Source organism: Pocillopora damicornis, chromosome 7 (assembly GCF_964200805.1).
Source record: "Pocillopora damicornis chromosome 7, jaPocDami1.2, whole genome shotgun sequence".
NCBI lineage: Eukaryota > Metazoa > Cnidaria > Anthozoa > Scleractinia > Pocilloporidae > Pocillopora > Pocillopora damicornis.
Genome location: NC_142676.1, coordinates 352,888 through 365,844, shown reverse-complemented (window position 1 = coordinate 365,844; position 12,957 = coordinate 352,888). Strand labels below are relative to the sequence as shown.

Below are 12,957 nucleotides of genomic sequence, written 5' to 3'. Positions count from 1 at the left end.
TCCCCGGTGACTTTTAAGGCGTGTGTATGAGAGAGGCTCTTTTCTATTTCCTGTTGACCTTCATTAGTGAATACTGCAAAATATTTCCTCATAAATAGTATGACACTGTTCAGTTTAGAGGGTTCGATAACCTGATTCAACAAATGTCGCATAAAATGTTGGCGACATCAATTTTAAATAAAGGGGGTAAGTTTCTAAAGAAACTGTGGTGTGGCGTCGGTGGGAGAGTATAACAAAGTAACTCAGGGACCGCGCAGCAAGTTTTCGAGTGGGGGGGGGGGGGGGGCTAAAGAAGAAAGCGTGAAGGAAAATTTTTTTGTTAAATTATTTTTTGCTGAATTTATTTTTATTCTTGCAAAAAAGTGGGGGGGGTTAAAGCCCCTCCCTCTGCGCGGTCCCTGTAACTTGGTATTTTTAACTGAGTTGGCAACGTAAATTGGCCACCGTAAAGAGTTTTAAAACATACAAACACACACACATAACCCACAATTCCTCTATTCGCTCTAATGAAGGGCTAACGCTCGAAACGTCAGCTTTGAAATTCTTTTAGGTGGCCAATTTACGTTATCAACTCAGTTTTATAATATCAACTACCTTCTCAATTTTAAAAGTCCATTCGGTCCTTAGTATATGATATGATACTCAAAAACACCAGCTTACAGGCATCGTGAAAGCCTTCATATCTGAATATTTCAACAACAAATGCAAATGGTTCAGGAAGACATTTTCAAAGTACAGTTCTCACACGAAACACTAATGAAATTTTTATGCGCTCCTTGATATTCTTTAGGGTGGATCCGCATGGTGGCAGTTACAAACTGACAACAAGTTTGAGATGGCTAAAAATCGACCACTATCTTGCTGAGATATATCACAACCCATAAGCCGAATATTCAGCGATTAATTTTCTCTCCAGGCTTTGAAATTTCTCACACCATCACATAGTACACTTTGAGCAAACAGAAACTTGCCTCACCTCGTGAGGCAAAAAAAAGACTCGTCCGACTACTCTCTTGGAAATGAATAAAATGTCACAAAAAAAATATATCGGCAAAATATTCTTGAAGCAAAAAAATTATGCAGGAGAAGGTTTAGGGTAAGTTTATTTGAATTAACATCAGAGGTACTGATTTCTTACAAAATTCTCACAGGGGTAAGGATATACCAGTGTAACGTTTTTTGAAAAGAAACTTGTTTATTGCTCAAAGCAGGAGCCAAGCTGAAACGGTTCAGCAGCTTAAGCCAGAGTAAGTAGCCTTTTAATTTTCTTTTGTCTTGTTTACATTAACGCCTTCGTTGCCCGCGTCTTCCAGCTCTTTAAAGCCCACAATGCCCCCGATCTTTTTAACTTCTGAGAACAGATCCACACTTTCTATAGGTTCGTAATCTTCCGCCGCCTTTTCGGCAGCCTTTCGGACATGCTTAGCAACTTGGCAAATAGCAGTGTCGAGCTTGTTTCTGTGTCTCATTACAAAAGGACAGATGATGAGGTTGTAAATGACCGCCGTACCACTCCACGGGCCTGGAAACATGCACCAAACGAGGAGGAAGAACTTCAACAAAAAATACAACGGAATCCACTCAAGAAAAATTTCCAAAAAATTCACCATGCTGAAAACTACCCAGTATGTTAACCATTTGGTATCTTCCATCAGATCGCTGCTTTCGATCGCCTTCACTGATGCATAGGTCGGGAAAACGAAGCCGAGGAAATAGCAAAGAAGGTTCGCAGCGTAACCAACTGACAGGTATAATAAGATGAAACAGAGGCCGCCAAGAAATAGGGTTTGTCTCCTGACATTGGTAGCGGCCTCTAGCTTGTTTAAAAAATCAGTGAATATGTTGCGCTGTTCAAGAAGGTCGTTAATTACTTGAATTGACACACTACGTCGAACAGTTGCTACTAGCCTTTGGCAGATGTGAAATTTAGTCCTTTCCATACTCCATGAGGATGATCTTGAACCTCGAATAAGCGAGAGACGCCACTTAAATTTGGTCGCTTAATATCTAATTAACAATTTATGATTTCACTAATCAGGTAATTGAATATAAAGCGCGCAACTCGCGCATGATCTCAAACGGTATGTTAGATGTTGAAAGTTTCACCCCTTACCATCTTTGCGATTTCGCCCCCTGATGTAAACTGTTTTATTTTAGGGGGGCGAAACGTCCATAAACCGTATGTGAGAGTGACGGATGACTCACCACTGATATCTCGGGCGAATGTATCAAATAGACGACGCCTATCTGCCGGTTCTCAGGAGCTCCTAAATTTGGAAAAATATAGGCACAAGAAGTCACGATTTTCACATTTAATTCACTGGTAAATATCATATATGAAAGGCACCCGAAAAGCATTTTCTGAAAACCTCGAAAAATGTTGTACAAACTGTCAATATGGATTAGCTTTATGCTGAAGTTTAGAACAGTACTGGAATTACACTAAAATAAAGCCGCCAAGAAGTTTTCAACGCAATAGGTAATAAGGGCGAAGGAAGGATTGCGTTTTCCCAAAATCACTCTTTAGAATCTACCGCGACTGATCTTTCTTACCACTATGGTTATTATTATTATTATTATTATTATTATTAACATCATTATTATCATCATTTACACTATTAACACGACCATCATCGATGTTATTATCATCATTTTTTGCGAACAAATAAAACAAAGCCCACATGTTGCGGCGGAGAAGACTATTAAATGAGATTACTCGTGTGAGACTTCTAAAGTCTTGGATTTTGCTGGATGCAATTTTTATATTAAAGTTAATTGAGTTCACGATTTTTAATTCAAAGGACAGCAGGATCTCATAAGAATGAGTGACTTGTTTGTCATCAACGCAATTTCCATCTTTGCTCTCATGATATGAATGGAAAGAAAACCTGACGGTCAATCAAAATCTGAAGTTAATATTGTTAACATCAGCAATTCTGATTAAAATTGATGAGAATTAAAAGGAAACATGGCAAAAAGTTGATTTGTATGTTAAATGATCAGAGATCAGGCAATACCATAACTATGATTAGATCGACGTTTACATCAACGTACTCTTTATTCGCGGCTTTTGCTGAGCGCGCCATCTCTTAAAAGAGTTAAAATTCAATTGCCTAACATTTCCCGTGGCTTAATGCTGTTTGTGGCGTACGTTTGGAGGAATGTAACACATAAAGGTCATCAAGCTCGATTGGTTTACATCACAATATTTCAAGATGTTTCGGTTCTTTGAATATTGTTGTAAATCGAAAGGAAACGAACGTGAGGGCAGACACACAGAGAGACACACCCACACAATACAAAAGATAAAGCGAAATGGCTCAATAGAAAATGGTTAGATACATCAAAGACAAACGAGGATTTTAAATCATACTGACAAACTGCGACATTCACGAAACGTTATTTGGCTGCTTTAAGAAGTGGATCAAACTCCTTATTTGCTCATTTTCGGCAATGAAATGAGCTGATCGAATCTTTTCGAAAGAACCGTCGTAATGAAAAACGTTGAGTCAAATTCCTTAACCCTAAAATATCACTTTGCCTGCTTGCATCGGATCCCATTACCGGTCACACAAGGCAAGGGTTTTGGATAGTTTGAGTCTTCTTGCAACCATGACAACTCGTTTTAATGCCAACAAGCCGGTAGGAAAGCGGGAATCAAAATTATTCTTATGATTACTTTTTGCAGAGTTGTATCAAAATCAACTTGATATTCTCTTGCCTGAAATAAATCAACCTTGCCGTGCTTTTGTCGCGGCTCGAGCACATTAAGGCGAAACCATTGCTTATGTGTTAAAGGCACCTCTAGTCGTTGTCTTTTGCCAAAAGTTTGACGCATTTCGTTATTTGACGACCGAGCTAAGAAACAACCATCTTTCCAGTTGTATTTCTCCAAATGCGATACACCAGTCACCCACACTTTAAACATTTCTGATTCTAGTGGAAGACAGGACAGTAGACCTTTTAACTCCTGTGAGAGGCGGACCAAGACCGAAGTCCTCCTTACAATATCAATACAAAAACAAGCAGAAAAGTGATGAAAATAAAGGGAAATATCGATCAGGGGGTTATTAGTTGATTTAATACCAAATTCTTAGAACTAACGTGATAAAAATTGTAAGGCAGACAGTAAGGAGAATTACTAATGAGATGTTTGGTTTGTTCTCACGAAAAAGCTCAGGCTTGACTCTGTCTCATATACTCTTGAAAAATTGTTGTTCAAATATGCTGTACTATTATTGAAATTTGGTGGAAAGGAAATTAAAACAAACGAGATTACTTCATGCATTATAAACTCTTAAATCTTTAGTGTTTGTATTGGCTGCCTCTCTGTGCTTCCTCCAGTTTCATCGCTCAAAATCCTCAGTTGAGTTCCTTCTTACTGAAGTAAGCTCCTTAGTAATTCGCTTTCATTTCAATAGATATCCAAAAAGTCATTATTATCTAATTTTAATTTAGCAGCACGTAACAAATGTAAGGCATTTAAAGCGGTGAGGTAAACCACAGAAGCTTTAGATCAAAAACATTTAGCGGGTTTACATTTATTGAGTTTCCTGAACATTTTAAAGCATAAGGCCGTTTGGAACTTTCATGGGTCCGTTTTGGAGTCAGATGAAAAGTTCAGACAGTTCTCTGTACCTTTGGCTCATTCTGTTGGGTAAGTACCAATTTGTTGTAAGAAACAGAGAAAGAAAAATGTCACAATAACTGCGCTCCGAGAATAGAACTCAATAAAACTTTCTGACCAATCCATCTTCACGTGGTCATGGGCCAGGTAAAATGTGCACAAAATTGTTAAAGGAAATTCTATACCCACATGGTAACAGTGATTTTCTTCGAGAAGTAGGCAAGTGAAGTAATGGCATGACAACTAAGGAGTGCACCCTTATCAAAACAATGTTTCCATGAAGGAAAAAATCTAAGAGAAATTAAGCCTTTGTTGAAATGGACCAAAATAAAGTTAAGAATCAAATATACTTTCACAAATGAGAGAATCTTTTGAGTAGAATTTTTCCAAAATGTTTTGAGATATTAAAAAGACATGTTTGCTACATTGCTTCCAAGGTTATAGCTCAATAATCATCCCGTGCACATTAACTCCGCCCCATCTGCGTCAAGAACTCGAATTGTTGGACAGAATATTATAACAAAAGATGCATTTTTTAGGCTTCGGCAAGCAGGTTTTTCAGTAGCAACACGGTTTACCCAGAAAACTTCAAAAGTTTTCGTTCTGTAAGGCTTTGAGCGTACGAAACGAGCGAAACGAGTTGGAAACGAGCTAGACGATTATCCTTTGCAAAAAGTTCGTGAAATATTAAAAACTTTCCTAGATTTCGTCATTATATAGCTCTGATTTCAGGGGCCATAAAGGTCGGTAGGACATCTTAAAATAAAAGAGCTTAGCATATAGTTGACCGAAGCATATGACCAAGGCCAACCTGAATATGCTCTCGCGGGACAAATTTTTGGAATAAAATATTTCGCTTTGGAGTGAAGTTCACCTGCATGGCGTCTGCACATACAGCAAGGAATCGTTTACACGAGTAATAAGCAAATTAGATTTGACAATGGTATGCGAATTCCAACTCAAGCACTTTCAATCCAATAAAATCACAATTTAATTTATTTTAGCCGCCACGGAAAACAAAACGATGAACACTGTGTCGGTCACCGGGAAGATCCATCAAAATGTAGTGAACAAAGTGACTCAGGATTATTTCGTGTAAACACATAAAAAACTTGCCTGAAAAGAAAAAATCAGTTATTTTATTTTCTCGAGAATAAACAGGATTGTAAAGATTTCCGTATAACTCTAGATTATTCACAGCTGTAGTTCCAAAGACAATCTGTTTTTGCCATTGTTTTCTTTCTCCAAGAACTATAAGCATAATGAGATATAGAGCTGTGCGCAAATCTTGCCACACAATTAGATACGTTGAACAGTTTATAATTAAGTCAAATCCTCTATTGAAATATCGCAAAATGACAGTTGGGCGGCCTAAGCATCTACTAAAGAAGGAATGAAGACTTAAAACCATATAATCCCGAATACGCCTTTTTTAATCACTTTTGAGAGGAAAATCATTCGAAACATCCCAGTAATCCAGTCTGGCGCGATTTCATTCGTGCTCTTTCTTTGTTCATTGTGGACAACATCATTATCATTCGTTATTATTATTTGAGTCTAACATCTTTCGGCTGAGGTTTCACTTGTTAAAATCTCAACTTCATGGCATTTTTTCTTTTTTTTTCGCTAAATTGTTTAGTACCATTAATTTGTTTTGTTGAATCGTTTCACTGAAGTATTAATTCTCTGACGCTTCTATACTCAAGATTTTATTGACGAGTTTGAGTAATCTATTAATGACTTCAATAAAGGCAAGATTTTGACGCAGAAATTGCGGCTTTAAATGTTCTCGCTATCTGAAGGGTCTTCAGGGGTGATAGCTTTTACGGTTGACGGTTAATTTCTTTCCGCGTCGATTAAAAGAAAATATTTTACGGTTAACTTTCTTGACGATTTACAGTTGACTGTTAATCGCATTGAGACCCTCTGTCTAGGTCACTTATCTGTCATTGGAATTGTTAAATTTCCAGCTAGATCTGAAAAGTAGAAACACCAGAATTACTGTGACTTTATGACACAAAACACTCCAAATTCCTGTCACCCCCTCCTCCCTCAAGCACATGCAAACAATCGCTAATAAAAGTTTTTTTTTCCACTTTTCGATTCTTTTCTAGTGTTCTTCCCCAAAGAGACACAGCCACTAAAAATACTATTGACTCCTCGCCGATCTTCACACTCAGTAAAGGTTGGTGAACATGTGACACTGATATGCACAACAGGGCCAAGTGTTAAAGCAACATACAAATGGCAGAATGATTTAACTATAGGAACAGGAAAAGAGCCGAGTATAACAGGAAACATGATAACAGGAAATGCTACATTGAAAATATGGAAGACAAAATTACATCACACTGGAGTCTACAGCTGTACAGAAACACGAAAGGGAGAAGAAATTCTACAACAAACCCGTTCGGTTTTGTTAACCATCGTAGGTAAGACTATTATTCTGTTACGATTTAAAGGTATTGTTTGTCTTGTAGGTTTGATGTCATTAGATACATAACTTACACAAGTTTTCCTTTGTTCTATGGTAATCGAATCAATAAGAAACTGCACCTAACAAAGACCTTGTTAATAGAGCAGTTGCGGCCATTTTAACTTCTTGAAGCGAACAAAACCGCTTACTTTTTTTGCGAAGACCCCGAAGTTGTTCTGATAGCGAAAGCGAAAAGAAAATGGAAATCAAAGATATCCAGTTAATCACACTTTGAATTGACGATAGTCCTTGGGGTCGAGGCCCACGCATGAAAGCGAGACGAGTGTCAGCCAGTCCTGGATGGAACCCGAACCCTGATATCGTATGACCTATAGATCAACACGACACAAATAGTATAGGTTCTCCGAGCGCCAAACGTAACCAGAGATTTATATTGGAAGCTCCGATATGCTCACCTGGCGTGGGTTAGCGTTTATAAATGTGTAACAATGAACACTGACTGACTGCAATGTCAACACTACAAACCAAATATTCATAACATTTTCCAAACCAAACTTCTTCATACCACTGGCTTCTTCGCAGCACCTTGTGTGGAGAATGGCCAATTGACCTTAATTGTTATATACATTTTTTTAATTTTAGACATGTGCCATGAGGCCACAATTACGATTCAACCCACCCTAGCAAGAATTTATTCCGAAGGAACAGACCTCACATTATACTGTGAGTGTTCTAGCAATTCTAATGAAAAGACCATAACATGGATCAAGAACGGTGCCAAAGTTACACCACATAACCGCCAGAGTATAACTTCGGACGGCAAAAAATTGATGCTCAAGAATGTAAAGTTTGTTGATAGTGGTAAATACGCTTGTAATGTTACAGTGGACAGGATGGTGACAGCGACATCAAAGGAACTTGAGCTTTGGGGTACGACCCACAACTTTTATAGGTGGAAGTGTATCTTTTCAAAAGACTAGTCATTTTACATTCACCAAAGAGAGGGGGGGGCGACTTTGGGGGTCACATGGTTTTCAGGGGAAGCAGAGTGGGGGGAATCAGTCATCGCCGACAGATATAAAGGGAAACTAGAGAAAATGACTGCCAGTTAACCGTTTATGAGAGGGGGTGGTGTTAAGTAGACAGGGACAGTAGAATTAAAGATTTCAAGAAACTCACGGTAACTGGTTTGACGCGCGACTAACGCGCCTGCGCTCTAGACATTTTAAAGTGGTTTTAACTAACTGTGCCTACATTATACCACTGTTGATATGTGTCTAGTTAATGTTCTATGACGCACGTGCTCATGAGCGCTTGTAATCTCCCCTTTGAGTAAAACTTTGCTAGAACGCATGATGATGAGGCTTAGACGGGTTAATTCATAAATATACCAAAGAATAAGAATTTGGAGAACACTGAATACCTTACTTACATGACGTGAAAATCACAATATGTCTTTTTTTCCTTTTCAGTGGGAAACAAACCAGAAATCACTGATTATCCACCGGAAGTAACGCAATTTAACTTGTGGACACAGTATATTTTTTTGACTTGCATAGCAGAGGGAGTACCATATCCACGAGTAAAGTGGTACTACAATGGCGGGCCTAATGAGTCGCAAATTCCTGTGCCAAACGACGGAACTAATTTCACGGTCTTTGACAACGGGACCATGGCAATAAGGGAATTCAGATCATATCATGTAGCTGTCTACAAGTGCGTGGCTATTAATATCCTGGGGTCTACGAAGAGGATAATTCATATTCAAACCCCAAGTAAGTTTAACCCGCTGACAATGAAGGCGGCAGCGACGCGAAGGCGATTGGAGAGAGAGAGAGGAAGGGAGAGAGGGAGGGAGAGAGAGAGTGTGGAGCGAGTTCTCTAATCTGACCTAATCCTGGTGGAATGAGAGGTTACTCAAATACTTCCAAGAACAGTGTTCTATTTACAGAGTCATGTGATTTCCGAGCAGTATTTTATGTGTGCACTAATGTATTTAGTTTTTTGTGTGCAGTAAAAATAGAAGTACAAAGAAAAGTATCAGCAGCTGAGGGAAAGTCGTTCAATTGGCGCTGCACAGTCGAAGGTCTTCCAAAACCAAACGTCTACTGGGCGGATGCAAAGAGAAATGAAATAAGAGAAGGCACTCGATTCATAACAAGGTTTGCGGAGGAATTACGAATACAAAATGTACGCATGGGTGACTCTGGGCGGTACTATTGTGTCGCTTACCGTAATGAAACTCGTGAATCCAAATGGACTGAATTGAGGATGGACGTTTATGGTAAGTAGTGTTGAGAATATCCAGCTATAGCACCTGTATCATTAAACAAGGGAAAAATAAAAAGTGCCACGTTACATTATGCAGCGTCAAGTCAAGTCAAGTCAAGTCGTATAATGAGATTATGATAAAGATGATAATAAATCATAATAATAATAATGATGATGATGATGATGATGATGATCATCATCATCATCATCATCATCATGATAAGATTGAGCTTAGCCTAAACTTCTAATGTTTTTTTCCCCTCCCATGATAGGGCCCGTACCCTAATGAGTTTCTTTTAAAACTCTCCGCATTCAAACCCTACTTTAAGGACCTTTACGAAAATAAACTCTTTAAAAAAAAAGAATTCATCCGGCAGTAGCGGCTGAAAGCAAAACGCGAACTCGAGGTCTGGGCTGGTCTTTTCCTAAATTTTCTTTTAATTTTTTTTTTTTTTTTTTTTTTACCACGTAAAAATCATACATAGCCATCCAATATTTGATTAAACTTCTTTCTTCTTCATTCAGAAAATGACAGCCTCACAATCAAGTCTTCTCCCAAGAATATAACACACGTGTTTACTGGAACAACCGTAACGCTTAGGTGTGAGTTTGACAGTAAAGCACCTTTTACCACCTGGTGGGGCATAAAAGGTTTGGAAGGGTTGCCAGATTACTATAGAATGAGAGATTATGGCTCCTGGTTAGAAATAGATGACGTGGGGGAGTCGGACAACAACGTTTATTACTGCCGCGCATCGAATGGTTTCAAAACCGTCACGGCTTACACTCATTTGTCAGTGTATAGTAAGTGGAGGACATGATTACTCAGCCTTATCAATTCACTATTGTCATTTTACCAAATAAGGTCACGAGAATGTGCAAAATATGCCACGGTATTACTCTGGGGAACAGGGCAAAAATACGAGACAACAAAATGGCTATACCGAACGATTCAAACTTTGATTTTCTTTTCCCTTTTTTAGGCTTAACTTTTAAAGAAACCAACTTTAAAGCGTAACAGATTCTTTGTTGGTCACAAAGAACACTCAGATGGTTACGTTGGTGTTGTTTCAGCTTGTTTTCGTCTTTTAAGTACTCTTTGTGGGATCGATACGATGCCCAGATAAGGCCTTAAGATGTATTTGGCAAACTAAAATCAAATACTAAAAAGTGAAACAATGGTGGAAGTATAAATCCCTTAATCGATGTTTTAATATGTAATTCGAACGGACATTTTGTTCATAGCTCGTATTTTTCCGCGCCCCTTCGGGCTTCGGAAAAATACTGCTCAACTCGTAAAATATCCGAACTTATTATATATAAAACGATAAAAAAAATGTGTATATATTCAGTGAGAGGTCCTGTTTTTGTCTTTTGTTTGAAAATTCATTATGCTTCGCTGTGGTGTCAAGTCAGAAAATTCGTCAGGTATTGATGAGTCGATTAAGTTAAAAATAAGCTGAAAAATCAATAAATTTCTGTCCTCAGAGTCTACGGAGTGGAAACCGAGCAACATAACAGTTTACGTCGGAGACTCAGTTTGGTTTCACTGTGATGCACGAAGGGTCCCTCGATTTCCATTCAAAGTCGCGTGGTTTAAACGTGGACAGGGTAGTAAAATGCTCGACAAGAAAAGGTTTCGTGTTATTGCGAACGGTTCGATCCACATAACTGATATTCGGCTCAATGACGAAGGAAAGTATTTCTGTATTACCAACAAAAACTTCAAACAGACCTTTGGAACGCGGTATCTTCTAGTTAGAGGTAAACCCTGTCAGAGTTACTTTGGAATATTTCTTAATGTTACAAAAGAACCACTAAACTTCGTGCAAGGTGTCACTAGCCGTCTAAGAAATCCTTATGCAGGTAAATTTGGGATAGGTTTTATAAAAGTGGTTAGTTCAAATCAATAATAATAATGCAAAACAAGAGAGAAAAAGTGATCCCATTATATTCTCCTGCATGAGACCAAATAAGAACGTCAGGGCCAAGATTTTTGGGTCAACTGACTGCCGCGTATATCAGCACATTATTTTTCGGTTGTTGACATTAAATATGGTCCTTCTAGTGAGAACGTTGGTACAAAATCAGGATCCGCTATTCCATTTTTTAAGTAGTAACACTTTTCTCCTCGGCACAAATGATGTTCAAACAAGCTAAACAAGAAACTTAGAATTTCAAAATTTAGATGAGCTGTTAAGTATTGGTCACGAAGTGAAAGTGGGCCGCACCCATGACGGCTGGTATGGTAACCATTATAACAGACATTTACACACATCTTCAAAACTTTTTAATTCATACATCTTATTTACTTTTACAGAAAAACTCAACGGAACCAAAGAAACACCACATCAACTTACGGCTGCGTGCAAGAAATGTCGAAGTCATTTTCCTGTAGTGATTTTCGTGGTAGTAGTGAGTTATGCTGTACTTCTTTGACATGCGCAATCAAACATTCTTATTGTTTTTTCTTTTATCGTTATTGTGGAAACAACAGCTGTCATTTAAATGTTGTTACGGCCACACCATAGAGAGTGGCCGACAGTGTGCTGCTTGTTGCTGTACTCATATCCCTCATGAGCTGAAATTTCAGTCTTCTTGAAATACAAATGTAATTATAGTTGGCCACGGAATCCTCTTTAAATGCTCAATAGTTACAGGTACTGTCCCACTCCGCGAGAATGTTGGAGATGAAGCATCGCCTTGTATTATTGTAAAATTCTAATAAAATCATTTACCGAGATCTTGTGGTGAAGGAAAAGAGCGTTCAACCAGCGGGGATGATTTTTTTTTTGACATAAAACATGATTTAGATTTGAAAAATTCAGGTCATCAGGCAATAAATGATAATGAAGCAAACGAGAAATGAAGTCTTTGATTGAGGAATCAGTGAATCAATGAATCAGTGACACTATCATGAAATCGATGAATTAAGCAACTTAGCACACTCCCTTAACCACTAAACTATACATCAACCCACTCACTAACCGACTAATTAATCACTCACTACGGAATGACTGATCAATTCACTGACCAGCGCCTTCCAACTGGTACAACGCTTAACGTTACACTGGTTGAATAAAGAAGAGTGTTACATCATCTCTCATAGATTTTACCGGTTTTCGCTGGGCTGCTGTCTAAACGTGACACAGGCGTATGTTCAAAGACGCTCTTGGCCATTCATTCAATGACATTTGCGCCGACTACTCGAAATCTTCGCGCGCTTTTCTCTGCCCCAGTTGATAAAAAGAAAACTCGATGCAATGGCGAGTATATCAAAACATGATAAGTTTAAAGAAATGCGTAGTTTTCTGATGTTACTAATTAAAAGTGAACTGATTCATCCCACCATGTTTAGCAAGTTTTTGGCTCAAAAAAAAAACATTTGATCACGTAGTGTGATCGTCCATGTGAGAATAGTTTTGTAAAAGACTAATTTTGGTCGCACAGAGACAAACTTACGTATGCTGAGCAGAAGTAATCATTAGAGTCAAGTCATTAGAGTAACTCGACCCTGATGATGACTTATGTTCAGGCCGTTAAAACGTCAGGACCACACTAACCCAGAGGTCAGACTGAACGATCAACTATAGCCCGGGAGGGGGCCCTCCTGACTGCTGTT

The 12,957-nt window shown here is 38.5% G+C and overlaps 1 protein-coding gene and 1 pseudogene across 1 annotated transcript; one reads left to right on the top strand and one right to left on the bottom strand.

Annotated features, from left to right (window-relative positions):
• Positions 1–1,259: 1,259 nt before the first annotated feature.
• On the bottom strand, positions 1,260–1,940 carry LOC113672370 (receptor expression-enhancing protein 5 pseudogene; annotated as a pseudogene).
• A 2,535-nt stretch (positions 1,941–4,475) lies between these two features.
• Positions 4,476–12,185, top strand: LOC113672340 (contactin-3). The gene is made up of 8 exons (XM_089211676.1): positions 4,476–4,657; positions 6,742–7,059; positions 7,707–7,994; positions 8,537–8,839; positions 9,079–9,348; positions 9,861–10,139; positions 10,824–11,099; positions 11,656–12,185. The coding sequence occupies exons 1-8, from the start codon at positions 4,591–4,593 to the stop codon at positions 11,772–11,774; spliced, it is 1,920 nt and encodes a 639-aa protein (XP_089067802.1). The 5' UTR covers positions 4,476–4,590; the 3' UTR covers positions 11,775–12,185.
• The last annotated feature ends 772 nt before the right edge of the window (positions 12,186–12,957 follow it).